This window comes from Melospiza melodia, chromosome 14 (assembly GCF_035770615.1).
Source record: "Melospiza melodia melodia isolate bMelMel2 chromosome 14, bMelMel2.pri, whole genome shotgun sequence".
NCBI lineage: Eukaryota > Metazoa > Chordata > Aves > Passeriformes > Passerellidae > Melospiza > Melospiza melodia.
The window spans coordinates 4,683,465-4,709,537 of record NC_086207.1 but is presented as its reverse complement, the minus strand read 5'-3'; the positions used below and the strand labels follow the sequence as shown (position 1 = coordinate 4,709,537).

Below are 26,073 nucleotides of genomic sequence, written 5' to 3'. Positions count from 1 at the left end.
GTGTGGAGAATTCGTTCTCCTAGGGGTTTTGTTTCTTTGCTTGTTTGTCGGTTCCCCTACCACCCCTCCCTCCCCAGTATTTCTTATCAATGTGTTTTTAAAAGGACAATAAGGGTCTAAAATTCAAATATAGATATCAAATGTGTAGGAGATTCGCCAATCGACACTTCAGGCACTTGAATCAGCTATACTTGAAAGTTTATCAAAGACCATGAGAGTCTAAGGTGTGCAGATGTACTTCTCTTTATGTGCTGCCTTAAAGAATTTTGTTTAAAAGGTGCCATAGCTATATGAACTCACAGTAATTAGAACAAGGTTTTGCTAATGAGTGTCAACCCTTAATTTCTGAGAAAAGCCTCTTCCTGGGGTTATAGAATGACCTGATTGAATATAGTTGTATAAACTGGACAGGTTAATTTCATGTGCTTTCCTGCCTCCTGGGTAGCTGTAAATAGAGTCGCACAGAGTGATGAAGTAACCTAGAGATGTATATCAGAGACGGCTTTCTTTTGCTATCCTTGCGCCGGGCATTCCATCATATCTTCTACAAATATTTGTGATAAAATTTCTGGGTTTATATTACTGTGTTAGGACTCGTAATACTCGGTCCGTCGTATTAAAATAAATACATTGCATTTCGCTGCGTGCCTGCAGTGCCGGTAGGGGGCTGCGGGCGACGCTGTTGACCGAGAGGAGCGAGAGGAAGCTCGGAGCGCTACCGGCAGCCCCGCCCGCTGCGGCCCGGCTCTCTCGCCGTCCCGGTGTGTGTGAGTCGCGGCGGAGAAGTCTGGGATCATCCCCACACCGCGGGGACCTGCTGAAAGGGATCGGAAGGGCCTGGCAGGAGCGGCCGGGAGAAGAGCGCCGGAGATACACCGTGAGCCAGATCGGTGAGCGGCGGAGGAGAGCTCCCGACGGTGTTGCGGCTCCGCGGCCGAGATGTGGGCGGCGGGGAGGCGCTGGGGCCGGCGGCAGCGAGCTCTGCTCTGGGCCGTGCTGCTGGCGGCGTGGGAGGCGGCGTGGGGGCAGCTGCGCTACTCGGTGCCCGAGGAGATGCCCAAGGGCTCGTTCGTGGGCGATGTGGCCAAGGACCTGGGGCTGCAGCTGCCGGAGATCCGCAATAATGCCGTCCGTGTTGTCTCGGAAAGTACGACGCAGTATTTCGCTCTGCACGGGAAGACGGGACATTTAGTGACGGCAGAGAGGATCGACAGAGAGCAGCTTTGCCGGCTGGTGGAGAAATGCTTGCTGCGCTGTGAGCTGATAGTGGAGGGACAGATGCAGGTTTATGGTATCGAAGTCGAAATCACGGATATTAACGACAACGCGCCCAGCTTTCGACAGGCAGAAAAAGAACTGAGACTTAGTGAGACGACATCTCCGGGATCTCGGTTTCCCTTACTCGAGGCTCACGACCCAGACTCGGGTAGGAATTCGCTGCAGAGCTACGAGCTGAGCGGTGACGAGCACTTCTCGCTGGCCGTGCAGGCGGGCCCCGGCGGCGATCAGCGTCCCGAGCTGGTGCTGGCGAAGGCGCTGGACCGCGAGGAGGCGGCGTTTCACGAGCTGGTGCTGAGGGCGATGGACGGCGGCGATCCGGCACGGACGGGCACGGCTCGGATCCGCGTGACCGTAGTGGACGCGAACGACAACGCGCCCGTGTTCAGCCAGGCGGAGTACACGGTGCGTGTGCCCGAGGACGTGCCCGTGGGCTCTGTCCTCGTCATCGTCACAGCTACGGACGCCGACGAGGGTCTGAACGGGCAGGTGAAATACAGCTTCCATAAAATTTCCGACCGAGCCTCAGAAGTTTTCAATCTCGACTCTGAGACAGGAAAAATATTTGTTAAGGACGACTTGGATTTCGAGGAAATCTCCTCCCACGAACTTGAGGTTCAGGCACATGACCGAGGAGAGCTCTCTGATACTGCAAAAGTCGTGATCACTGTGACCGATGTCAATGACAACGTGCCCAAAATTTCGGTGAGGTCGGCACTAACCGACATCTCGGAGGATGCCCCTCCGGAAACTGTTTTCGCCCTCTTACATGTGCAGGACCGGGACTCGGGGGCCAACGGCGACGTGCGTTGCTCCCTCGACAAGGACGTCCCGTTCCGCCTGGAGAAGTCCTACGAGGACTACTATCGTGTGGTGACATCGAGAGAGCTGGACCGGGAGCAGGTGTCGGAGTACAACGTGACGGTGCGGGCGGCCGACGGCGGGTCGCCGTCGCTGCAGAGCAGCGCGGTGCTGGCGCTGCGGGTGCTGGACGTGAACGACAACGCGCCGGTGTTCGCGGAGGAGCGCTACAGCGCGCGGCTGGCGGAGAACAACGCGGCGGGCGCGCTGGTGCTGACGGTGCGCGCCACGGACGCGGACTGGGGGCAGAACGCGCGCGTGCGCTACCGGCTGGCGGAGGGGCGGGTGCGGGGCGCGCCGCTGTCGTCGTACGTGTCGGTGCAGGCGGAGACGGGCGCGCTGTACGCGCTGCGCTCCTTGGACTACGAGCAGCTGCGCGAGCTGCAGCTGTGCGTGCGGGCGGAGGACGGCGGCGCGCCGGCGCTGAGCAGCAACGTGTCGGTGCGGCTGCAGATCGTGGACGAGAACGACAACGCGCCGCAGGTGCTGTACCCGCCGGCGGCGGCCGCAGCGGCGGCGTGGTCGGGCGTGGAGCTGGCGCCGCGGCGGTCGGAAGCCGGCGCGCTGGTGGCCAAGGTGGTGGCGGTGGACGCGGACGCGGGGCAGAACGCGTGGCTGTCCTACGAGCTGGCCAAGGCCACGGAGCCGGGGCTGTTCCGCGTGGGGCTGCACAGCGGCGAGGTGCGCACGGCGCGCTCGCCGCTGGCCCGCGACGCGGCGCGCCACAGCCTGGTGGTGCTGGTGCGGGACCACGGGCGGCCGGCGCTGTCGGCCACGGCCACGCTGAGCGTGGTGCTGGCCGAGAGCGTGGCCGAGCTGCTGGCCGAGCTGGGCAGCGCAGCGCACGAGGCGGCGGCGCCGGGCGAGCCGGCCGCCAGCCTGACGCGCTGGCTCGTGCTGGCCGTGGCCGCCGTCTCGTGCCTCTTCGTGGCCTTCCTGCTGCTGCTGCTGGCGCTGCGCCTGCGCCGCTGCCACCGCCAGCAGCTGCTGCCGCCGGACAGCGGCGCCTCGCGCGGCGTGCCCGTCTCGCACTTCGTGGGCATCGACGGCGTGCGCGCCTTCCTGCAGTCCTACTCGCACGACGTGTCGCTCACGGCCGACTCGCGCAAGAGCCACCTGCGCTTCTCGGCCGCCAGCTGCTGCGACACCCTCCCGGCCCGGCCGCCGCCCGACGAGCCCGCGCCGCTGCTCGGCGACGAGGACCCGGCCGGCGCCCTCCCCTCGGACCCCGCCCCTCCCTCGGTGAGTTCCTCCCTTCAGACCTCCTCGGTAACAATTCCCCCGTCTGCTCCTCTGTTGTTAGTGTCCTGCATAGGGAGTTTCGCTGACTTAGGCAGGAGATGCCCATACAATCCCTGTTCACGCCAGTGGTGGTGGAGCCTCGAGAAATAATGCTGTTCTGCCTTGGAGCTATGTTAGGCCGTGGATTAGTTAACTAAATAAATACTTACTTCAGTATTATTGTTCATTCGATCCACTTATCCAATATCTCCTGGACAATACCTTGTCTTATTTTTTAGACACTTGACAGTTCTTACAAGCGTAGATGGTGAAACTGTTTGCATATTACAAATTGCATAAAACTCCTTTGAATTTGTCAGGGCCTTTAGATGTGAATCCTTGGAGGTTTTCCCTGGGGCGCTCTTGCAGTATGCAAGAGAAGGGTTTGCTGCTGTTCTTCATCAGTGGTCACAACTTTATCCAGTATTATATGCCATACAGCTCTTCCTGTGAAAAGTCGTTGTTGGACATAGGTGTAAATATTATATTAATGGCTGCAGAATGAGTTGTCTTCCAAAGTACCCATGTGCTAAGGAAGAATGACGGTGTCTTGGTGTTGATTCTGATGATAGAGGCTTATATGCTGATTTATGAGCTCTTTATCTGAGCTACCTATTGCTTGTAGTGCTTAGAACAATTCATGTTAGTCTAAGTGAGTGTGTTGAGCAGAGAAGGTCTTATGCATGGATCTACTTTGGGATCCTTGTTCTCCATAAGGAGATATCGTGTGGGAAACATCTTTCAGTGGTATCTGTTTTCAAAGTGGATTACCTTTATTCATGGTTTCAGCCTGCTGAGGATTTTTATCTGCAGAGTCAGAGCAGCTGAAAGACTTTGCTGTTGTGTAGTTTAAATGTTGGTGTAAATGTTTATTTCGCCAAAACTGGCATTTGATTTCCCTTTTTGTTAATCTGTGCCTTTTCCTTTTCTTTTTCTCCAATGCGATTACTTGGGGATCTGTGCCTCTAGATGCTACAGACTCTTCTTTTGTACCTACTACAAAGGAACTGCAACTACTATTTGACACAACTATAAATGTCAAGCTATGACTCCTGCACTCTTGGGGCTTTCCCGTTGCTTCCTTGGTTACTGTGTGCTAAAACTGGTCATTTGTTTGGCCAGTAGTCCTAAAAATAGGCATCTATTAAAATTATACGGCTGGCAGAGCAGTTTCCATCCATACCTTGATGCTGTGCAGTTGCTAAGACAAAGACATTGAAACACAGATGTATCAATGTGGTTTTGGCTGAATAATGATTTGATATCATTTTTGGTCCCAGTGTTTAGGAATACAGCTAGAAAGCCAAGCTGGGAGCACTGTCCAGCTCATGAGAGAAGGTAATGTGTTAGCAGCAGTAGGCCACAAGCCTTGGCAACAGAAAGCAAAACCTTGAAGAAGGAATGTAGAAGTGAGCAGTGAGCTTTGTACGATGTGCTTGGTAAGCACAACTCCTATGAGAGAACAGATACCTGCTCTAGTTAGTACGGGGCTTTGGATTCATCAATGTAACCTAGTTACATGTTTTAGTTGTGCTATTTTTAGTAGCTGCTGAAAAGGTACATAAGCTCAGCCTTGTGAATCAATAAACGGCTTCATGTGTGCAAAGCATGGAGACCACGTCTCTTTCATCAGTCACCTTCACCAAAGCCTCTGCCATTCTTTTTCTATGATCCTGGTTTCCCTGTACTGAAAAGCAATGGTAGTCTTCTTATAACATAGCTTTTGTACAATAAATCATGATTTAGAAGGATGATGCATGTTTAGGTGTTGCAAATGAGCTATTTAGATCCCTTATTGAATCTGTATCAGATCTGGTATTAAAACTGTTTTCAATATGACTTCATGGAAGTGCATCTTAACAAAGGTTGATGGTAAGGTTCACTCTACTACTTCTATATGGATAAAATATGTGAGGTATTTGTTAGGGAGTGGCAAGCCTTGAGAGTTGTCCCTGCTTAAGGGAAGAGTCACCTGACATTGCAGGCCAGATGCACTTCAGGGAGAGATCAAATTGAATTCATCCAAAGGTCTGTTGTCGGCAAAATGATCTCTGCCTTGAGGAGCAAGCTTATATCTCTCTGGAATGCTGTGATGGAGAGCTTCTTCACAGTTGTAATTACACTTTCTTTCAGGCCTTTCTCTCCTGGAATGTTGTGTTCCTTTTTTCCCTTTTCTGGATCATAATGAATTAGAAGCTGTAAGTGTTCTTTTGCAATAAATACCTCAATGAACTAAGACAAAATTTCATAGGCTAGGAACAGAGTAACAGAAGGTAAAATAGAATCTATTGCACACTCTGAGAATATTTATTTTGAGAATCAGACCTATAAAAAGACTTTTAACTTGTGGCTACTTATTTTTGTAAGATGAGCAGCAGACCACGTAGTGGAAAAATCAATGAGATAATGACAGCTTAAAAAAATGCAACCGTATACAGTGTGGTCCAGAGTAGGACTTCAACTTCAGACATTTACTTGAGATCTCAGTGAGTTCCAGGTGCTCTTGGGGATGAATTTCCATGCTTACAGTGAAGACTAGAATGTCCTCCTTGTCAGTTTCCCAGAAAATACTTCTTTACATTTATCATCTGCTTTTGCCTTTGGGATTTTATTCAGTTCCAGCCCCCCCTCCCCGCCCCCACCCCTTGCTGATCTTCTGTGTATATAGGTTTGCTTCAGTAGTGATAGATCTTCATTTAGGAATGTATTTTCTGGTCATATTAATACTGGTGTGGAGAGCAGGAGATGGGGCACATTTCTGTTCAGTATTGTTATGGGTTAATAGACCTACCCATGCCCTTAGAAGAAGTTGCATTTTCGTGGAGCTGTGCATGTGATAAGAGGGGAGATGGGATTCCCTCTAAGCAAGTAGTGAGATGATCCATTCTCTGTTGGATGACTGCATGTCATTCTTCTGGGAATACCACTAATCACACAAATGTACCTTCTTTCTTGGTATGACCATGATGCATTATAATTTCATGAGTTATTTTTGCCAATTATGTGCCTCAGAAGCAGACCTGCATGTTCTGTAGAGTTGGAGACGTGAGAATGTTGATGTATGGGTAGAACAGGTGATAATTCCTGTGTGAAGATTCCTTTCTCCATTTATACATCTCTGTGACTTTTTGATGGAGATTCTCAGGAAAGCAGAAATGACATTTTCCCACTCTGGACCTTCCTTTGGGTTTTGTTTCCTGGAAAGTTTTGGTTCATGTTTTCTATCTGCAGACTATTCAGACTATCTGTAGCTTGTGTTGTTTTGCATGAAATACCGACCTGCCTGGCAAACCAAACCAAGACCAAATATTTTATGTGAGTAAAATTTTACAGAAACTAAAACTGAGGTTCCCATGGTCCTATTCACATAAAGACCTTTGATACTGCATTTAGACTTGTGGCTTCATATTTCTAGGAAGTTAACAGGCCACAGAGTAGAAAACTTAGCAAGCATTGATGAATTTCCAGATATGGGCTCACCTACAATGTAGTCCAAATAAGACCTATGGGCCTTCATTGCAGGCCTCCGTTCAGATCTTACTGATTTTTGGGTGTTCTGGGAGTTTGTGGTTTTAGGCAGAGATGTGTAAAACAAGCTGTACTTTAGAGGAGTCCAGTAATTACCTTCTAGGGGCCAGTAACAGCTATTGGTTTTGTTTCTTAATAACCAGAAATGAGTGAGAGATTTGAGGTTCTTGCTTTGCAAGAAGGACCTTGGGAACAGCAATTGTACACAGTCCTCCCTGCAGCTTACTCCAAGTGGGTAATAGGCATTAAAAAAGATCAAGGAGCTTTATTGCATAGCAGCACTCACCTGTGATCTCCCTCTGGCAAGCTCTGGAACATTGTCCAGACTGTAGAGTGCTGCTGGTCAGCCCCACCTGCCTAGGGATTGTTCTTATGTCTCTCAGGACTACCCGACTATGCATCCCTCTGTGATTTCCTACACGGTACAGGCGTAGAAGTGGCACAGCAGGGAATAACCCTTTCCACATGGGAGAGTGGGAAGTGTTTAACTTATAGGCATTTTTCTTGTTCTGAATAAAAGCATTGTCTAAAATTTACTAAAATCATTAGGTGCCATTTAGAGAGACCTAGTAGCCCTTTCAAATCAGTGCATCTTACCTAGGTTAAATCTTGAAATTTTAGTGACCTTTCATCATCTGTGGGGGTGATCATTTTAAGGCAGAAGTGTGGCACAACACTGAAGACTATAAAACTGATATCACTTCCTCAGCAAGGTCAGATAGAGATCTGGTATTTTGATATTAATAACTTGAAATTACTAAAAATATACTACTGTTCATGCTATCCTTTGACATCTGGGTTGGCCAGTTGATAGGACTTTTGTGTTGCAGCTCGCAAAATTAAACCAATACGAATGTGAAATCAATTCTTATGGCAGGCCTTAGATTTTGAGGTTTCAATCACCAGCACTGACTGATTTTCTCCTGGATTGCAGTCAGTGTAATGATTTTCACTTTCTTTTGTTCTTCAAGGTATGGACAGTAATATTGTTTGAGTTCATGTCCACTGACTATAAGCTTCATAATTCTTTATCAGTTTTAATAACTGTTCTAAGTCAGAACTGAACCTTGACTTTGTACAGTAACAATGAATTCACATTTAAATGTGATGAAGAGACAGGGTCAGAAAAATAAAGCATTTGCAATTTGGTATAAACTGATGGAGTGGGTATGGAAAAGGTGAAGGCAGTGGTTAAAAATGAGAGGATTTCATTCTGCCTCTCTGCATTCTGTTTCTAAACTCGAGTCAAGAGTTCAATTCATTGACTACAAGAGCGAAACTTCTTAATTGTTCTGACATGTTTAATTGCTTCCTTCTCCATTTTCATGCCGGCTCCATCAACAAGATGCAAGGTCTATGGCACTACATAATACTACCTGAAATGATTCCTGCAGTACAAAAAAAACCTTTTAGGCATGGCATGATTCTTGTTGCTTTAATCACTAGATATTTCTGCTCAACATAAAAGACGAGCATCTGCTCTTGTAGATTACAATTAAAGAGAGCCCCCGGGGCCGGTACAGCGCTGAGCCCCGCCCAAAGCCGGGCGCCCTTGAGCGCGGCCGTGCGGCGGCTGCAGTGTCGCGGCGGCGCCTCCGGGTGTCGCTGTTGGCCGCCGCCGAGCGCCGCTGGAGCCGCCGCCGCCGCAGCGTCCTGCCCCCGCAGGCTGCTCGCTCGCCCGGCGCCGGCCGCAGCGGCAGCGGCACCGACAGCAGCAGCGGCGGCGGCGGCGAGAGGCGGCCCGAGCGGTCTGGGTGGCTTTCAGCGGTGTCCGTTTTGTGCGGCCAGAGCGGCTGGAAGGGAGGCAGGGCAGCGGCAGGAGGCAGGAGCGCGGCGAGCGCAGCGGGCAGAGAATGGCGGTGAGGCGGCGGCAGAGGCTTGGGCCGGGCGGCGGGCGAGCGCTGCCGGCCGCGCTGCTGCTGCTGCTGTGCGTGTGGTGCCGGGCGGCGGCCGAGCGGGTCCGCTACGCCATCGCCGAGGAGCTGGGCAGAGGCTCGCTCGTGGGGCCGCTGGCGCGGGACCTGGGGCTCAGCGCGGACGAGCTGTCGGCGCGCAAGCTGCAGGTGGCGTCTGGCGGCAAGAAGCAGCTGAACTACTTCACGGTGAATGAGGAGAACGGGAACCTGTACGTGAACGAGAGGCTGGACCGGGAGGAGATGTGCGGCGCATCGCCAACCTGCTCTGTCAGCTTCGAGGCGTTGGTGCACAATCCGCTGAACGTTTTCCAAGTCGAGGTGGCAATCGAGGACGTAAATGACAATTCCCCGGCTTTCAGCAAGACTGCTCTGGACCTCGAGATCGGTGAATGGATCCCTCCCGGTGCTCATTTTCCTTTGGAAATGGCACGAGATGCAGACTCAGGAAGCAACTCACTGCTAACATATGAACTCACAAGCGACCCGTCTTTCTCACTATCAGTGAAAGAAAAGCCGGGTGGAAAGAAGCAGGCGGGATTAGTGCTGGAGAGACCGCTGGACCGAGAGAAGCAGAGCTCCTTTGAGCTGGTACTGACAGCGGTGGACGGCGGGGAACCGGCAAGGTCTGGGACTGTTCTGATTCGCATCAACGTGACAGACGCAAATGACAACCCGCCCGTGTTTAGCAAAACTCTCTATGAGGCGCGAGTGGCGGAGAATCTGCCGGCGGGATCTCTTGTGCTGCAGGTACAGGCCACGGATGCGGACGTGGGCTCAAACGGGCGCGTCTCCTACTCCTTCAGCAACGTCCCAGACGTCGTGCCCTTATTGTTCGCGATTGACAGCGAGAGTGGCGAGATCAGTACGGTTGGTCCACTCGATTTTGAGGAGGAAAATAAATACATTTTTAGCTTGGAAGCCACGGACGGCGGTGGGCTCACTGATCACTGCGAAGTGCAGATCGACATCACGGACGAGAATGACAACGCACCCGAGATCACGATTCTGTCAGTCTCGAGCCCGGTGCCCGAGGATGCTCCAGTGGGCACCGTGGTGGCCGTGCTGAACGTGAACGACCCGGACTCGGGCGAGAAAGGTCAGGTGTCGTGCGAGCTGTCGGGAGAGGCGCCGCTGTCCATCGTGGCGTCCTCCGGCAGCTCGTACAAGGTGGTGACATCGGGGGCGCTGGACCGCGAGCAGGCGTCGGAGCATCGCGTGACGGTGGTGGCCCGGGACCGGGGCAGGCCGGCGCTGCGGAGCAGCAGGGAGCTGGTGCTGGAGGTGTCGGACGTGAACGACAACGCGCCGGTGTTCGAGGAGGCGGCGTACAGCGCGTACGTGGCGGAGAACAACGCGGCGGGCGCGCTGGTGCTGCGCGTGCAGGCGCGGGACGCGGACGCGGGCGCCAACGGGCGCGTGAGCTACTGGCTGGCGGGCGGCAGCGCGGGCGCGGCGGGCGCGGCGCCGCTGGTGTCGGTGGAGGCGCGGAGCGGCGCGCTGTACGCGCAGCGCTCCTTGGACTACGAGCAGTGCCGCGAGTTCACGGTGGCCGTGCGGGCGCAGGACGGCGGCTCGCCGGCGCGCAGCTCCACGGCCACGGTGCGCGTCTTCGTGCTGGACCGCAACGACAACGCGCCCAGGGTGCTCTGGCCCGCGCCGGCGGCGGCCGGGCCGGGAGAGGCTGCGGGAGGGGCGGCGTCGGCGCCTTTCGAGGTGGTTCCGCGCTCGGCCGAGGCCGGCTACCTGGTGGCCAAGGTGGTGGCGGTGGACGCGGACGCGGGGCGCAACGCGTGGCTGTCGTACGAGCTGGTGCAGGCGTCGGAGCCGGCGCTGTTCCGCGTGGGGCTGCACAGCGGCGAGGTGCGCACGGCGCGCGACGTGGGCGAGCGGGACGCGGCCAAGCAGCGGCTGGTGGCCGTGGTGAAGGACCACGGGCAGCCGGCGCTGTCGGCCACGGCCACGCTGCACGTGGTGCTGGCCGAGAGCTTGCAGGAGGCGCTGCCGGAGCTGAGCGAGCGGCCGGCGGGCGCCGAGGCGGCGGCGGCGGCGGCCGAGCTGCAGTTCTACCTGGTGCTGGCGCTGGCGCTGCTGTCGGCGCTCTTGGTGCTGAGCGTGGCGCTGGCCGTGCTGGCGCGGCTGCGCCGGGCCGGGCCGCCCGCCGTGCTGCGCTGCCTGGGCGCGCAGCGCTTCTCGCTGGCCGGCGCCGCCTTCCCGGCCGACTTCTGCGAGGGCACCTTGCCCTACTCCTACAACCTGTGCGTGCCGCCGCCCGCCCGCGCCGTGCCCGAGGCCGCTTGGCCGCCGCCGCCGCCGGTGCCCATCCTGTCGGCAGAGGAGCTTCTGGGCGGCGATTCCTGCCAGAAACCGAGCCAGAACAGTGACCTCGTCGTGGGAGAGCAGTCCAATCCCGACGCACCGCAGGTCTGTAAAGCCTGTTGTGCTTCTGTTTCTGAAAGTTCCCGAATTGTCTTCATTGTTTCCCGCGTGTTCTTTGCGTGGTGCCAGTGGGTATTCGCCATCTATATCTCCACGTAGCAGCGGAAATTGTTCATTTTTTCTCTGTAACAGCCTGAGCTGACCGGCTTTGATGGTAGCTCTCCTTTAGGCTAGGTGCTGCGTTTCTCATTGTTTCTCCTTGTTTCCCGGAGTCGTTTTTTTATGACGTGCACAGTCCTGTCTCCGTGACGGACTGAATTAAGGAAGGGGCTATCCCCCGTTCCTGCAGAGCAGGAAGCCCTTGGTTCTCGTTTGGTCACAGGTTCAGGCTCAGGGGCGAGGTTTTGTCTTCAAAACTCGAGCTCTCTAAATTTAATTGTGTTAGCTACAGGAAACCAAGTTCGTATTCTTTGGAAGGAGACTGGCTGATTCTGCATTACGGAATCGAGAAAAAAAAAAAAAAAAAAAAAAAAAAAAAAAAAAAAAAAAAAAAAAAAAAAAAAAAAGAGACTACTGACATCTGGTGCTGGAAATATTTCTTCCCTGACAGATTTGTTCTGAGAATGTGTATTTAGAACTCATGTATAGCTTTACCCGAACCCGTTCGTTAAAATCTGTTTTGTCCCGGTTAGATTTAGAAAGGAAACGAATGTAGAAAGTTCCTTTGAGTCTATTTTTCTGACTGAAAGCAGAGATTTTCGCCCGTTTTGGGGGGAATGTAGTAGTGCGGTAGGATTGCTCCATTCATGCGTCTGGGTGGCAGTTCGCTCTGTTTTCCTCTTCATGATCTTTATTTCGTACACTGCTGAGAGTGTTTAAAGATTTCTGTTTCAGAGATTGTTTTTTTCTATCTTCTGTGCACAAAAATGTTTGGGGTTTTAGTAGAAGTCAGGGATATGGAGAAGAGCGGATTTTTGCAGTTTTGTTTACGAGGTTAAACATCTGAGATACGATGTGATCACATATTAAGGAGATTAGCGAGAGGAGAGTTTAGGCACTTGAATCAAGCCCATTTGCAGATTGATTAGTGGTCAGCAGTCTTTCAAGTGTTGTACTTTTGTTCTACGGTTCCATGATTGTTTTCTTGAGCACATATCATATAAACGTCAGTACGAAATGCTTAGATGATTGGTTTACTAATGAGCTTCAGTGGTTCACACATTGATTTTAGAACAAAAAAGGAAAGATACCATGATTTAATTAAATGTAAACCTGTATAAACTAAGGAAACACTAGGCATCTCTTGGGAAAGGATGTCAAATATTTCAAGTCCTGAAACTTTACTTTGAGAGTTTCAGCTGCATCTTTATTTGACTTATAATTGAATCCTGTAACAATTAGCTCCCGAACTTCAAGACGTATGCAATTCATCTCGTCAGACTTGTGTTAATGACCCTGATATCTCTGTTTCTTCGGGATACGGTGTCTTCCCGTATTCTCTCTGACAGCCTGTTCTTGAAGATGGTTTCGAAGAGAAAGGATAAGATTTTAAAAAAGGTACAGGGTAAATAGGAAAAATGAATTGTAATTTTGGTATAGTGACATTAGTAAATAATGAGTTTCCCGTGCGGTTAAAGAACCCCGCCCGCCGAATGCCTCTGCCTTCTTCCAGATGGTGGATGAAAGCAGAGATGGGCTGGAGAAATGCGGAAGCAGGAGATCGGCGCTGGACGAAAAGCGACATCTCGGTGGTGACCGTGCCCGGTATGGAGCGAGGCAGGGCGGGCAGCGCTGGGCAGCGCTCGGTGCCTGCAGTGCCGGGAGGAGGCTGCGGGCGCCGCTGTTGACCGAGAGGAGCGAGAGGCAGCTCGGAGCGCTACCGGCAGCCCCGCCCGCTGCGGATCGGCTCACTCGGTTGCCGCTCCCTGCCCGAACCTGCGGTCCCCGATCGTCCCCGTGGTGCTGGTCCATTCTGGAGCCAGGCGGAGGCACCGGCAGCTGCGCGCGTTGCAGGAGCTGAGAGCATTGAGTGGCAGCGGGATTGGATCGGCGGTGCTGCGGTGCCGGCGGAGCCGCGGCCGAGATGTGCGCGGCGGGGAGGCGCTGGGGCCGGCGGCAGCGAGCTCTGCTCTGGGCCGTGCTGCTGGCGGCGTGGGAGGCGGCGTGGGGGCAGCTGCGCTACTCGGTGCCCGAGGAGATGCCCAAGGGCTCGTTCGTGGGCGACGTGGCCAAGGACCTGGGGCTGCAGCTGCCGGAGATCCGAGATCGCGGCATTCATATCTCGGACAAAGGTAGTAAGCAGTATTTCACTTTGCATGTGAAGACGGGACATTTAGTGACGGCGGAGAGGATCGACAGAGAGCAGCTCTGCGAGAGTGTGCAACAATGCGTGCTGCGCTGTGAGCTGATAGTGGAGGGACAGATGCAGGTTTATGGGATCCAAGTTGAAATCATGGACATTAATGACAACGCGCCGAGCTTTCGAGAGGCTGAGACAGCGCTGAGAATGAGCGAAATGACAGCTCCGGGGTCGCGGTTTCCCCTGCCAGACGCTCAGGATCCTGACTCGGGCCGGAATTCGCTGCAGAGCTACGAGCTGAGCGGTGACGAGCACTTCTCGCTGGCCGTGCAGGCGGGCCCCGGCGGCGATCAGCGTCCCGAGCTGGTGCTGGCGAAGGCGCTGGACCGGGAGGAGGCGGCGTTTCACGAGCTGGTGCTGAGGGCGATGGACGGCGGCGATCCGGCACGGACGGGCACGGCTCGGATCCGCGTGACGGTGCTGGACGCGAACGACAACGCGCCCGTGTTCAGCCAGGCGGAGTACACGGTGCGTGTGCCCGAGGACGTGCCCGTGGGCTCAGTTCTCGTCACTGTCACTGCCACGGACGCTGACGAGGGGTTGAACGGACACGTGAACTACTTGTTCAAGAAAATCACAGAAAAAGCCTCACAGATTTTCCAGCTGGATGCCGAGGTAGGAGCAATCACTCTGTTGCGGAGCCTGGACTTCGAGGAACGCGACTCCTATGAGTTGGAGGTGCAGGCCCATGACGGGGGAGGCCTTTTTGACACAACGCATGTTGTGATTACCGTAACAGATGTGAACGATCACGTGCCCGTACTCACAGTGTCATCGGCGCTCAGCGAGATCTCTGAAGATGCCCCGTCCGGAACTGTGGTAGCACTGCTTCACGTGAAGGACAGGGACTCGGGGGCTAATGGTGAGGTTCGCTGCTCGATCGACAAGGACATCCCGTTCCGGCTGGAGAAGTCCTATGAAGACTACTACCGTGTGGTGACAGCGAGAGAGCTGGACCGGGAGCAGGTGTCGGAGTACAACGTGACGGTGCGGGCGGCCGACGGCGGGTCGCCGTCGCTGCAGAGCAGCGCGGTGCTGGCGCTGCGGGTGCTGGACGTGAACGACAACGCGCCGGTGTTCGCGGAGGAGCGCTACAGCGCGCGGCTGGCGGAGAACAACGCGGCGGGCGCGCTGGTGCTGACGGTGCGCGCCACGGACGCGGACTGGGGGCAGAACGCGCGCGTGCGCTACCGGCTGGCGGAGGGGCGGGTGCGGGGCGCGCCGCTGTCGTCGTACGTGTCGGTGCAGGCGGAGACGGGCGCGCTGTACGCGCTGCGCTCCCTGGACTACGAGCAGCTGCGCGAGCTGCAGCTGTGCGTGCGGGCGGAGGACGGCGGCGCGCCGGCGCTGAGCAGCAACGTGTCGGTGCGGCTGCAGATCGTGGACGAGAACGACAACGCGCCGCAGGTGCTGTACCCGCCGGCGGCCACAGCGGCGGCGTGGTCGGGCGTGGAGCTGGCGCCGCGGCGGTCGGAGGCCGGCGCGCTGGTGGCCAAGGTGGTGGCGGTGGACGCGGACGCGGGGCAGAACGCGTGGCTGTCCTACGAGCTGGCCAAGGCCACGGAGCCGGGGCTGTTCCATGTGGGGCTGCACAGCGGCGAGGTGCGCACGGCGCGCTCGCCGCTGGCCCGCGACGCGGCGCGCCACAGCCTGGTGGTGCTGGTGCGGGACCACGGGCGGCCGGCGCTGTCGGCCACGGCCACGCTGAGCGTGGTGCTGGCCGAGAGCGTGGCCGAGCTGCTGGCCGAGCTGGGCAGCGCGGCGCACGAGGCGGCGGCGCCGGGCGAGCCGGCCGCCAGCCTGACGCGCTGGCTCGTGCTGGCCGTGGCCGCCGTCTCGTGCCTCTTCGTGGCCTTCCTGCTGCTGCTGCTGGCGCTGCGCCTGCGCCGCTGCCACCGCCAGCAGCTGCTGCCGCCGGACAGCGGCGCCTCGCGCGGCGTGCCCGTCTCGCACTTCGTGGGCATCGACGGCGTGCGCGCCTTCCTGCAGTCCTACTCGCACGACGTGTCGCTCACGGCCGACTCGCGCAAGAGCCACCTGCGCTTCTCGGCCGCCAGCTGCTGCGACACCCTCCCGGCCCGGCCGCCGCCCGACGAGCCCGCGCCGCTGCTCGGCGACGAGGACCCGCCCGGCGCCCTCCCCGTGGACCCTGGGTCCCTCCCGGTGAGTTATCATGCGCAATGTCAAAATTTCTTTCAGCATTGCGTTCGTTCATCTTGCTACCGGGTGGTGGCTGTATAGTCAGTTGTTGGAGGAGATAGAAGTGATGCTGTTCCCGGCTGCGTTGTTTTTTCAGGTCTTTTTTTTTTGTCTTCTGGTACGTCCTTTCTTGTTTTGTCACCTTACCCATATAATACACTTTTCCTCTTCGTGTTGGCCCGTCTGAAGAGGTGTATTTTCAGGTAAGGGAATTTCCCGTTATCAGCAGAATCAGATGTCTTCCCGACTGCCGTTGTGCTCGAGTGGAGTCATATCCTCTTGAACGAGATGCTGACATCGTTTCTATGCCTCTCAGCCTTTAGTTTTTCTCATCATAATTCAGTAGGCGAGAACAATCTTTGCATTCATCCGTGTTCTGATCTTTCTGGGTCATTTGGAGGAATGCATGTAGTTACATATGAAGGGCCTCTTGGGGAAATGGCAGAGACGGTTTGCTGATCCCATGTCTTATGAATTTGGTTTTTTAAGGATGGATATGCCTTGGTTTGAAAATTCCTCTTATGGCAAGAGCTGTACTATAGAAGAAGGGGATAGATTTAGGTTACAGGTGACAAGGTGATGAGGGAGAAGAATGTCCCTGTGCAGATTTTCACCATCTTAACCTCTTCTAGAAGGCTTCTCCTTTTTGCCTTCCAGAAGTTGGAAATTCACAGTTCTCTATTGACCAAACAGATGTATCCTCCACCGTCCTTACAGAGATGTAAAGATAGCTGTGTGTGTGAAGTCCATGGTGTGATGGTGCGTGTTGAAGAGCATGGCCTAGGCCAGAAGGTGACTTCTGTCTTCTCAGAGAGGCTTGACTGGAAGATTTTATTCCAGCTGTATTGGGAGCCCTGGGTGGTCCTTCCTATGTATTTGCAGGTTGATGTGGTATTAGTAACTAATAGCTTAATTGTGCAATTATGGCAATTGCCCTAATGTTAGCTTTGGAAAGGGGCTACTCTGTATTCATTCCCTGCTAAAGACTGAGATTACATCTCTACTCGAAGTGCCATAATCCAGAGGAGTTTGTTCTGACCTCTCATTTTCTGCATGCTTTGTTGTTATGAGCTAATAAGTAAAATGAGTCTGAAGGTGTCTTATTTTTGGATATCACACTGCTCAGGACCTGACTGGTCAAGCAGTGGTTCATCAGTCTGCTTCCTTGTAGGGTGATATTTCCTGTCAGTGGCAGTTATTGAGTGTCAGCACACAGGGAAGGTCTAGGTTTTAGAGTAACCTATATTCCAAGTTCCACAGTATGCTGAAGTAGGATGATGGTGTCTCTGAGCTGCTACTCCGATGATTGGGTGTTATCAGATGTGCATATTGCTCAATCAGTTGAGGACATTTTAAATTTCTTACATAGAAATTTAGTTGTGTTGAGCAAAGATCTATCTTTGAATGCATGCATGTTGTGTTGTGTTGAGCAAAGATCTATCTTTGCATGCATGCATGTGGTGATCCTTGTTCTCAGTCAAGAGAAGTTGTGTATGCCACTTTTTTCTCATGGTGTCTCATGAAGAAAAAGCAATTGACAACATGTGCTCTGGTGTTATTAGAAATGACTGAAATACGTAAAGATGATGCACAAGTTCAGTTTGTCTTAGTTGTTAAATGAGGCCTACAGTAATGGTTGTGTGAATTTTCCCATTTCTATTGTCCAAAGAAATTACACTGGGAAGCAGAGGTTGTGATTTTTGGTGTGAGATCCAGAGTGAGTGTTCTCTTGACTTTTTACCAGCTAGATACCCTGCCTGAGTACCTGCTACTGAAATATTTAGTTAGTGAAGTTTGCTGAGGGAGGCAGAACTTACTGTGGTGTTTACTATATAAAATGACTAAAAGAAATATGGAGACTTTTGAGAGGGCCCATCTTGAACGGGTAATGTCAATGGTTTGAAACTGATATACCATGGATATTCAGCAAGTGGCAGCACCCCACCTGGTGAGTGTCCATGGCCTGATCATGGTGCATGTTACAGGTGGCTTTTTCTGTGCATCTGGGATTTTTATTACATGTTCTTCAGCTTCTGAGGGTCAGAGGACCCTATGCAAGTTAAGAAGGGCTGGAGATAAGAGTCCTGAGAGCTGTGTGTGAAGGTCTCTTAAAAGACACAAGAAATATGGTTTGCCCTTTACCCTGAGCAGTTCCCAGTTGCAGGATCATTCAATGTGAGTTTGATCATCCCAAAGTGTTTAGCTGGGTGACATCTTATTCCGCCTTTACAGGGAGCCCTGGGTGATTCTTCTATGAGTTTGCATCTTGTCATCAATCTTAAATAAGAGCTTATGCATGTAACAAATACTATAATGGAATATTGGAGAAGATCAAACACTTCACTTAGTGCTTAATAAATACTGGAATTATGTAGCTACTCTGAGGGTCATAATCTAGAACTGTATGGGATGATCCCTTCCACTGTGCGTGTGTTAATTTGTGTTCTTGCTTGATCTAATGAGCTAAACGTGGACCTTTGTCTCTGAGAGTGTGTGGAAGATGCCATTTGGTAGAGTTGTCTGCCTGCTCTTTTCATGTTTTCAGATTGAAGAAAAACACTTTCATAGATGTCTTTCTGCAAACCATTACTCTAAGAAATACCCTTTCTTGTCAAATATTCATGGTGAGAAGTCAGTGGAAGGTCACTGAGATTCAGAGCAGGAAAGGAGGGGATTGCATGTTCCACTTGGCTCAGAGTGCTTTCACAGCAATCCTAGTGCCAGGGCCGATGTGACTTAGAGAATTCCTCCTTTTCCTGTATCCAAAAAGATACAGACTTGCATGAATTTGTCTGCAGACATACCCATGAAAATGCAAACACGTTTCAGAGATCTGTGTCTAGGAACTCTCATTCTCCAGATGTAAGGCTGTGATGTAAAATCTTGTCTTAGGTGTGCTGAGCTTTCCCCAGCCTTGATCAGCCTTCAGAGGTCATTAATGCATCTTGCTCATATGAAGTACCCAGTGACATTTTGTTAGGATTTAAACTGTTTGTGTGTGGAGAATGTAAGGCATGGGATGCTAGTTTTGATTGGAAATTCTTGTTTGGGGGCTTGTACATTTCACATTTCTTGAAATGAATATGAAAAGAGAAGTTCACTTGTGTGGATCTGTGCTGTGATCCTTATTCTCCATGAGGAGAAGTTGTGTGGGAAACATGTCTTTGATGGTGTGTGATTGCAAAGAGGTCCCTGTTTGAGCACTGGAGCTTTCTGTCTGCATAGAGACAGGGCAGGTAAAAGAGTTTGCTGTGGTGTGGTTTGAACTGTCTAGGAGGCAGGTATAAACATTCAATATCTCCTGGTTTTATTCCCAGTTATGGTTTTGTGCACTTTTCCTGCTTCCCAAAGAGCTTAGAGAGCCATGCCTATGGTCTTTGGTGTAAATCCTGTGTGATCTTCCTGTGTACATTTGCAAGGTAGATGATGCTTCTTGGGCACCTGCTACACTTGACATAGTCTGAAATGTTAAGCCATGATTCTCAACTTCTGTGACTTCCCTGTTCCTTCCTTGTTTCTTATGTCCCACAAGTAGGCCTTGGTTTGACTAATGGTCCCTGGAAGTAGAGATCTGTTCAGCTGATCAGGTGGTGGGAGTTGTTCTCATCCATGTTCATCCATGAAGGTGTTCAGCTGCCAGCAGAAAGGCTTTGGTACATTTATATTTCCCATGAATATCACTGGATTGCATGTTATTTTGCTTGTGCCTGATGTACAGCCAAATGTAGTGTACTGCCTGTAGTGCAACTGAAATTGTGAATGCAGAGCAAGGAAGGTGAGGTGTAAGAGCTCAAATGAGGGATGGGGTTCTCTAGGGAGCTTTTAAAAATGCAGTTTATTATATCTAAGAGGTTACAGTAGTCCATGGTCATGGGTGGCAGAGCTTGTTGTGCTTACAGCTGTCAGCTCCAGCTGCAGGCAGGCCTGGAGAGCCTTTGGTTTTGGTTACAGTGCATTCTATACTTTTCTTTGCTGAGCATCTTCATACAATAGAACTAATCTATACCTTAACTATTATCTATACCCTATCATAACTACTGTAATTATCATATTCATGTTACCATTCTCTAATCATTAAAAGTTATTACATTACTACTACTACTAGTTTAAGCTAGAAGTTATTTTACGGTTTTCTTGCAGTGGAAAATTCTGACACCTTTTTCTACTTGCAACTTTGCTGACTTGTTTGCTTGTGCTATCTTTCTGCTTGGTAAACACATCTTCTTGTTTGAGTTGGGTTTATCTTTTGCTCTAAGTCATAAAATCCCTTTCTAATTAACACACCCATTGCCTCCTTGGTCATCCAGTAAGACTGGCTCAGGAATTCTTTTCTTCTATATCAAAACTTGCTTCTATCTCTATTCTTTCATCAGGCTCAACATTTAAAAATATTTCTGCTAAGCATCTGTGAGACTTTGTTGTCAAACTTTCATCCTTACCAGCATCAAGGGACTAACTTGGGATGAGGAACATGGATGGGCCAATGTGTTTCTGGATGAGAGTGGTTTGATTTCATGCTTGGTGCCAAGACCTGTGCCATTTTTGTTATGATCCTGATTTCCCTGTTTTGAAAGGCAATGACAATGAGGTATTAGAATGTGTGTAGCTAGAACAGTGATGCCTGAGTAGAAAGGCCTGTGATTCTTGTGAGAATCCTCCTCTATCCACCTCTGTGTCCCTGGAACATTATGATACATGGTTCCCTCACAGTTGTAAATACACTTCCGTTCAGGCATTTGTTTCCTAGGAGGTCATGTTTCATTTTCCCTGTTTCTGGAGAAAAGGCATTTTGCGCTAGAAGATGTAAGTCTTGTTTTGCATCTTCACTACAGTAATCTAAACCCGGATTTTTGGTGTGAAGAAAATGAAGAAAAAGCTAAAAGGAGTCTCTCATATCTTCTTGTAGTATATGAACAAGGTCTGTTATAAGGTGTTTACATTTAGAGAATTTTATTTGTAGGGAAGTTAACAGGCCACATTATGGAAAAACAACATATGAGAGCTGATAATGACTTCATGAAATGAAATTAGGTGTGTACCATCTGATTTGTTTTGCTTCTGCTCAAGAAAAAATTCTCGCCTTGCTTTCTGGTTTGAGCATGACCTCAAGGTTTCTGATCTAACATGGAAGGTGCCATCTGTTCCTATTGTCCAAGTGCAGGTGGAGTTCAAAGAGTTGTAGAAAATATCTCAATGCCCAGGAGGAAACTCTCAGTGTGTGGGCCTTCAAGGGCCTGTACTTGGACCAATATATTCAGTATCTTTATCAGTGACACAGCTGATTGGATTGAGAGTGTCCTCTACAGGTTTGCAGCTGACACCAAGCTCAGTGGTGCCACAGATTGAGCAGAAGGATGGGATGTCACCCCAGGGACCTGGACAGTCTGGAGGAGTGAACTCATGTCAGCCTTATCAAGTGCAACAAGGTCAAGTGCAAAATCATGCACCTGGGTCAGGGCAATTCCCTTTCAGCAAAAACTTGAGGGATTGAGAGCTGCCCTGTGGAGGAGGACTTGGGGTCCTGGTGGGTGACAAATGGGATATGAGCTGGCAGGGAGTTCTTGCAGGCCAGGAAGCCAAGCACATTCTGGTCTGGATAATAAGTAGTGGGGCCAGCAGGACAAGGGAGGAGCAGCTGACAGAACGAGAGGAGAGAGTCTTAAGCTGTGCCAAGGGCTGGACGTTAGCAAAAAAGTTTTTTATGGCAAGAGTGATCAAGTCCTGGAGTTGTCTGCTTGTCGAAGTCGTGGAGTCACCATCCTTGGATGTGTTTAAAAGAGACTGGATGTGACACTCAGTGCCATGGGTTAGTGGAAACGTTAGGGCAAATGTTGGACTCAACGATCTTGAAGGTCTCTTCAATCTTTTGTTTCTGTGATTCTGTGATTTTCTGTCTTAACTATGCTGTTTGTGAGACCTGTCAGAGTAAATTCAGAGAAGAACCCCAGAAATTCTCAAAGGGATGGAACATCTCTGCCACATAGATGGACAGAGAGAAGCCCTTCAGGCTGAGGTGAAAAGCTGCTGTGAAAAAAATACTGTGATGTTTACCATAGAAAACGAGTAAAAGTAATATGAAGAGACATTTCTGATAGGGCCCATCATGATATGATACGGTCAAGTGTTTGAACTTGAGAGGAGGTAGGTTTAGCCTGGTAACATGTTTTTCCATGAGGCTGGTGAGACATAAGAACACGTTGCCCAGAGAAGATACTGATGTACCATGTTTGAAAGGGTTCAGGGCTTTGAGAAACCTGACTAGTGAGGTGTGGACTACATGACCATAACGATTCCTTCACACACAAACCATGACAAGATAGAAATGACTTTTCCTTCCATATGTTTGTGAATATTATTGACTACTCCACACTACTTCCTATTACCTTATAGGTATTTCCTCCGATAATTATAACAATTAGAAATATCCTAGAGTGTTAAAGAGCTTCTAAAAGTCTTCCCCAGCTATACTGTCGCATTTTTTTCTAACAGTTGTACCTTCATTTTAATAATAGTAGGTGACTTTATTACTCTGCCATTAATATTAGCTTCTGATTGTTCACTGCGACAAATGAAGATAATCTAAAAGTAGCGAAAACCTTCTCAGATTTAATCTCGTTTGGAGTCGCATAAGGCCAGAGCTCCCGCTCTCGGTGTTTTTGGTCTGGGAGAGCCCCCGGGGCCGGTGCAGCCGCTGAGCCCCGCCCAAAGCCGGGCGCCCTTGAGCGCGGCCGTGCGGCGGCTGCAGTGTCGCGGCGGCGCCTCCGGGTGTCGCTGTTGGCCGCCGCCGAGCGCCGCTGGAGCCGCCGCCGCCGCAGCGTCCTGCCCCCGCAGGCTGCTCGCTCGCCCGGCGCCGGCCGCAGCGGCAGCGGCACCGACAGCAGCAGCGGCGGCGGCGAGAGGCGGCCCGAGCGGTCTGGGTGGCTTTCAGCTGTGTCTGTTGTGGGCGGCGAGAGCGGCTGGAAGGGAGGCAGGGCAGCGGCAGGAGGCAGGAGCGCGGCGAGCGCAGCGGGCAGAGAATGGCGGTGAGGCGGCGGCAGAGGCTTGGGCCGGGCGGCGGGCGAGCGCTGCTGGCCGCGCTGCTGCTGCTGCTGCTGTGCGTGTGGTGCCGGGCGGCGGCCGAGCGGGTCCGCTACTCCATCCCCGAGGAGCTGGGCAGAGGCTCGCTCGTGGGGCCGCTGGCGCGGGACCTGGGGCTCAGCGCGGACGAGCTGCCGGCGCGCAAGCTGCAGGTGGCGTCTGGCGGCAAGAAGCAGCTGAAATACTTCACGGTGAATGAGGAGAACGGGAACCTGTACGTGAACGAGAGGCTGGACCGGGAGGAGATGTGTGGCGAGTCGGCGACCTGCTCTGTCAGCTTCGAGGCCCTGGTGCAGAACCCGCTGAACGTCTTCCACGTCGAAGTGTCCATCGAGGACGTGAATGACAACACACCGCGCTTTCTGCGAGACAAATTTCAGCTGGAGATCAACGAATTGACTTCTCCCGGCGCTCGGTTTTACTTGGGTATGGCCGAGGATCCGGACGTGGGTAGTAACTCTCTGCAGGGCTACGAGCTGGAGACAAACTCTTATTTTACGGTGGAGGTGAAGGAGAGCCAAGACAGCAGCAAATCCGCGGAGCTGGTGCTGCGCCACTCACTGGACCGGGAGAGCGAGCCGAGCCTGCGGCTGACGCTGACGGCGCTGGATGGCGGAGACCCCCCACGGACTGGCACCGCCCAGCTCTGGATCAACGTCACCGACGCCAATGACAACCCACCCGTGTTCGCGCAGGACCGGTACCGCGTCAGCCTGCGCGAGGACACGCCTCCAGGATCGATCGTGCTGAACGTGACAGCCTCAGACGCAGATGCAGGCACCAACGCCTACATCACTTACGGCTTCGGAGAAATACCGGCTAAGGTGCTTCAGAAGTTCGCAGTAGATGCCCAAAGGGGGACAATCACCTTGCAGGAGGCGCTGGATTTCGAGGACACACGCGCGTTCAGCCTGGCTGTGGAGGCGATGGATGGAGGGGGTTTGGTGGCGCACTGCAAGGTGGAGGTGGAGGTGCTGGATGTGAATGACAATCCTCCTAAAATCACAATTCTGTCCCTCTCGAACCCGGTGCCTGAGGACGCGCCTGCCGGGACCGTAGTGGCTCTCTTGAACGTAAATGACCTGGACTCCGGCGAGAATGGTCAGGTGTTGTGCGAGCTGTCGGGAGAGGCGCCGCTGTCGATCGTGGCGTCGTCGGGCGGCTCGTACAAAGTGGTGACATCGGGCGCGCTGGACCGCGAGCAGGCGTCGGAGCATCGCGTGACGGTGGTGGCCCGGGACCGGGGCAGGCCGGCGCTGCGGAGCAGCAGGGAGCTGGTGCTGGAGGTGTCGGACGTGAACGACAACGCGCCGGTGTTCGAGGAGGCGGCGTACAGCGCGTACGTGGCGGAGAACAACGCGGCGGGCGCGCTGGTGCTGCGCGTGCAGGCGCGGGACGCGGACGCGGGCGCCAACGGGCGCGTGAGCTACTGGCTGGCGGGCGGCAGCGCGGGCGCGGCGGGCGCGGCGCCGCTGGTGTCGGTGGAGGCGCGGAGCGGCGCGCTGTACGCGCAGCGCTCCTTGGACTACGAGCAGTGCCGCGAGTTCACGGTGGCCGTGCGGGCGCAGGACGGCGGCTCGCCGGCGCGCAGCTCCACGGCCACGGTGCGCGTCTTCGTGCTGGACCGCAACGACAACGCGCCCAGGGTGCTCTGGCCCGCGCCTGCGGCCGGGCCGGGAGAGGCTGCGGGAGGGGCGGCGGCGGCGCCTTTCGAGGTGGTTCCGCGCTCGGCCGAGGCCGGCTACCTGGTGGCCAAGGTGGTGGCGGTGGACGCGGACGCGGGGCGCAACGCGTGGCTGTCGTACGAGCTGGTGCAGGCGTCGGAGCCGGCGCTGTTCCGCGTGGGGCTGCACAGCGGCGAGGTGCGCACGGCGCGCGCCGTGGGCGAGCGGGACGCGGCCAAGCAGCGGCTGGTGGCCGTGGTGAAGGACCACGGGCAGCCGGCGCTGTCGGCCACGGCCACGCTGCACGTGGTGCTGGCCGAGAGCTTGCAGGAGGCGCTGCCGGAGCTGAGCGAGCGGCCGGCGGGCGCCGAGGCGGCGGCGGCGGCGGCCGAGCTGCAGTTCTACCTGGTGCTGGCGCTGGCGCTGCTGTCGGCGCTCTTGGTGCTGAGCGTGGCGCTGGCCGTGCTGGCGCGGCTGCGCCGGGCCGGGCCGCCCGCCGTGCTGCGCTGCCTGGGCGCGCAGCGCTTCTCGCTGGCCGGCGCCGCCTTCCCGGCCGACTTCTGCGAGGGCACCTTGCCCTACTCCTACAACCTGTGCGTGCCGCCGCCCGCCCGCGCCGTGCCCGAGGCCGCTTGGCCGCCGCCGCCGGTGGTGCCCATCCTGTCGGCGGAGGAGCTTCTGGGCGGCGATTCCTGCGGGAAGCCGAGCCAGAACAGTGACATCGTCGTGGGAGAGGCTCCCGCCAATCCCGATGCACCACAGGTCTGTAAACCGTGAGCTGCTTCTTTTTTTTTCAAGTTCCCAGAATGCCATCATTGTTTCCCGGGAGTTCTTGCGTGGTGTTTGGGTATATTCGGCATCTGTCTCTCTATGTAGTGGCGGAAGTTTTTCATTTTTTCTCTGTAACAGCTTCAGGTGACAGGCTTTATGATAGCTCTGCTTTAGGCTAGTAGCGGTGTTTCTGCGCTTGTATCTCGTGTTTCTCCTTGTTTCCCGGCGTAGTGTTTATGTGAGTTGCACAGTCTCGTCTCCGATGATCTGAATTATGGAAGTGGCTATCCCCCGTTCATGCAGAGCAGGAAGCTCTTGGTTCTTCCTTGGTCGCAGGTTCAGCTTCATGCGCGAGGTTTTGTCTTCAACACTTGAGCTCCATAAATTGGAATCTATTATCAACATTAAAGCTGTTCCGTAATCTGTGAAAAGAGAATGGCTGATTCTGCTTAATGGGGTCCACAAAACAGAGAGAGAGCGCTGACATCGGGTTTTGGAGATATTTTTCCCTGACTAATTTGTTCTGAAAGGTGTGCTTAGAACTCGTGTATGGCTTTACCGTAACTCGTTTGTTAAACTTTTTTCATTTCCCGGTTAGATTTAGAAAGGAAAGGAATATGGAAAGTTCCTTTAAGTCTTTTTTCTGAATGAAAGATGAGATAGTCGCCGGTTTTGGGGGGAATGCAGTAGTGAGGCTAGATGGTTTTTTTTATGCATCCTGGCTGGCAATTCACTCTGTTTACTCTTTATGATCTTCACTTCA

At 53.2% G+C, this 26,073-nt stretch overlaps 3 protein-coding genes across 6 annotated transcripts in view; all 3 read left to right on the top strand.

The window, feature by feature from the left end:
• Window positions 1-26,073, top strand: part of LOC134424614 (protocadherin gamma-A4-like) — a 261,717-nt gene that overhangs the window by 70,870 nt on the left and 164,774 nt on the right. Inside the window, exon 1 of one of the 4 annotated variants that reach the window (XM_063168486.1) lies at window positions 13,211-15,762. The exons of the other annotated variants lie outside the window; for them this stretch is intronic. Coding sequence (XP_063024556.1) covers window positions 13,324-15,762 — 2,439 coding nt within the window. The 5' untranslated portion in view covers window positions 13,211-13,323. Of the gene's footprint in view, window positions 1-13,210; window positions 15,763-26,073 lie in introns of those variants that run through there. 4 annotated transcript variants of the gene reach the window in all.
• Window positions 770-3,454, top strand: LOC134424971 (protocadherin gamma-A10-like). The gene is made up of 2 exons (XM_063169182.1): window positions 770-3,381; window positions 3,443-3,454. Exons 1-2 carry the CDS (start codon window positions 940-942, stop codon window positions 3,452-3,454), a joined length of 2,454 nt encoding a protein of 817 aa, XP_063025252.1. The 5' UTR covers window positions 770-939.
• Window positions 7,344-11,399, top strand: LOC134424970 (protocadherin gamma-B5-like). The gene is made up of 3 exons (XM_063169181.1): window positions 7,344-7,370; window positions 8,437-8,677; window positions 8,737-11,399. The coding sequence occupies exons 1-3, from the start codon at window positions 7,344-7,346 to the stop codon at window positions 11,397-11,399; spliced, it is 2,931 nt and encodes a 976-aa protein (XP_063025251.1).

Bases quoted from the DNA above. Each gene is read 5' to 3' on its own strand.
- LOC134424970 (XM_063169181.1), top strand. From the start codon at position 7,344: ATGCATCCCTCTGTGATTTCCTACACG. The intron at 7,371-8,436 runs GTACAGGCGTAG...CTGCTCTTGTAG, and splicing joins CCTCTGTGATTTCCTACACG to ATTACAATTAAAGAGAGCCC. The intron at 8,678-8,736 runs GCGAGAGGCGGC...TTGTGCGGCCAG, and splicing joins CAGCAGCAGCGGCGGCGGCG to AGCGGCTGGAAGGGAGGCAG.
- LOC134424971 (XM_063169182.1), top strand. From the start codon at position 940: ATGTGGGCGGCGGGGAGGCGCTGGGGCCGGCGGCAGCGAGCTCTGCTC.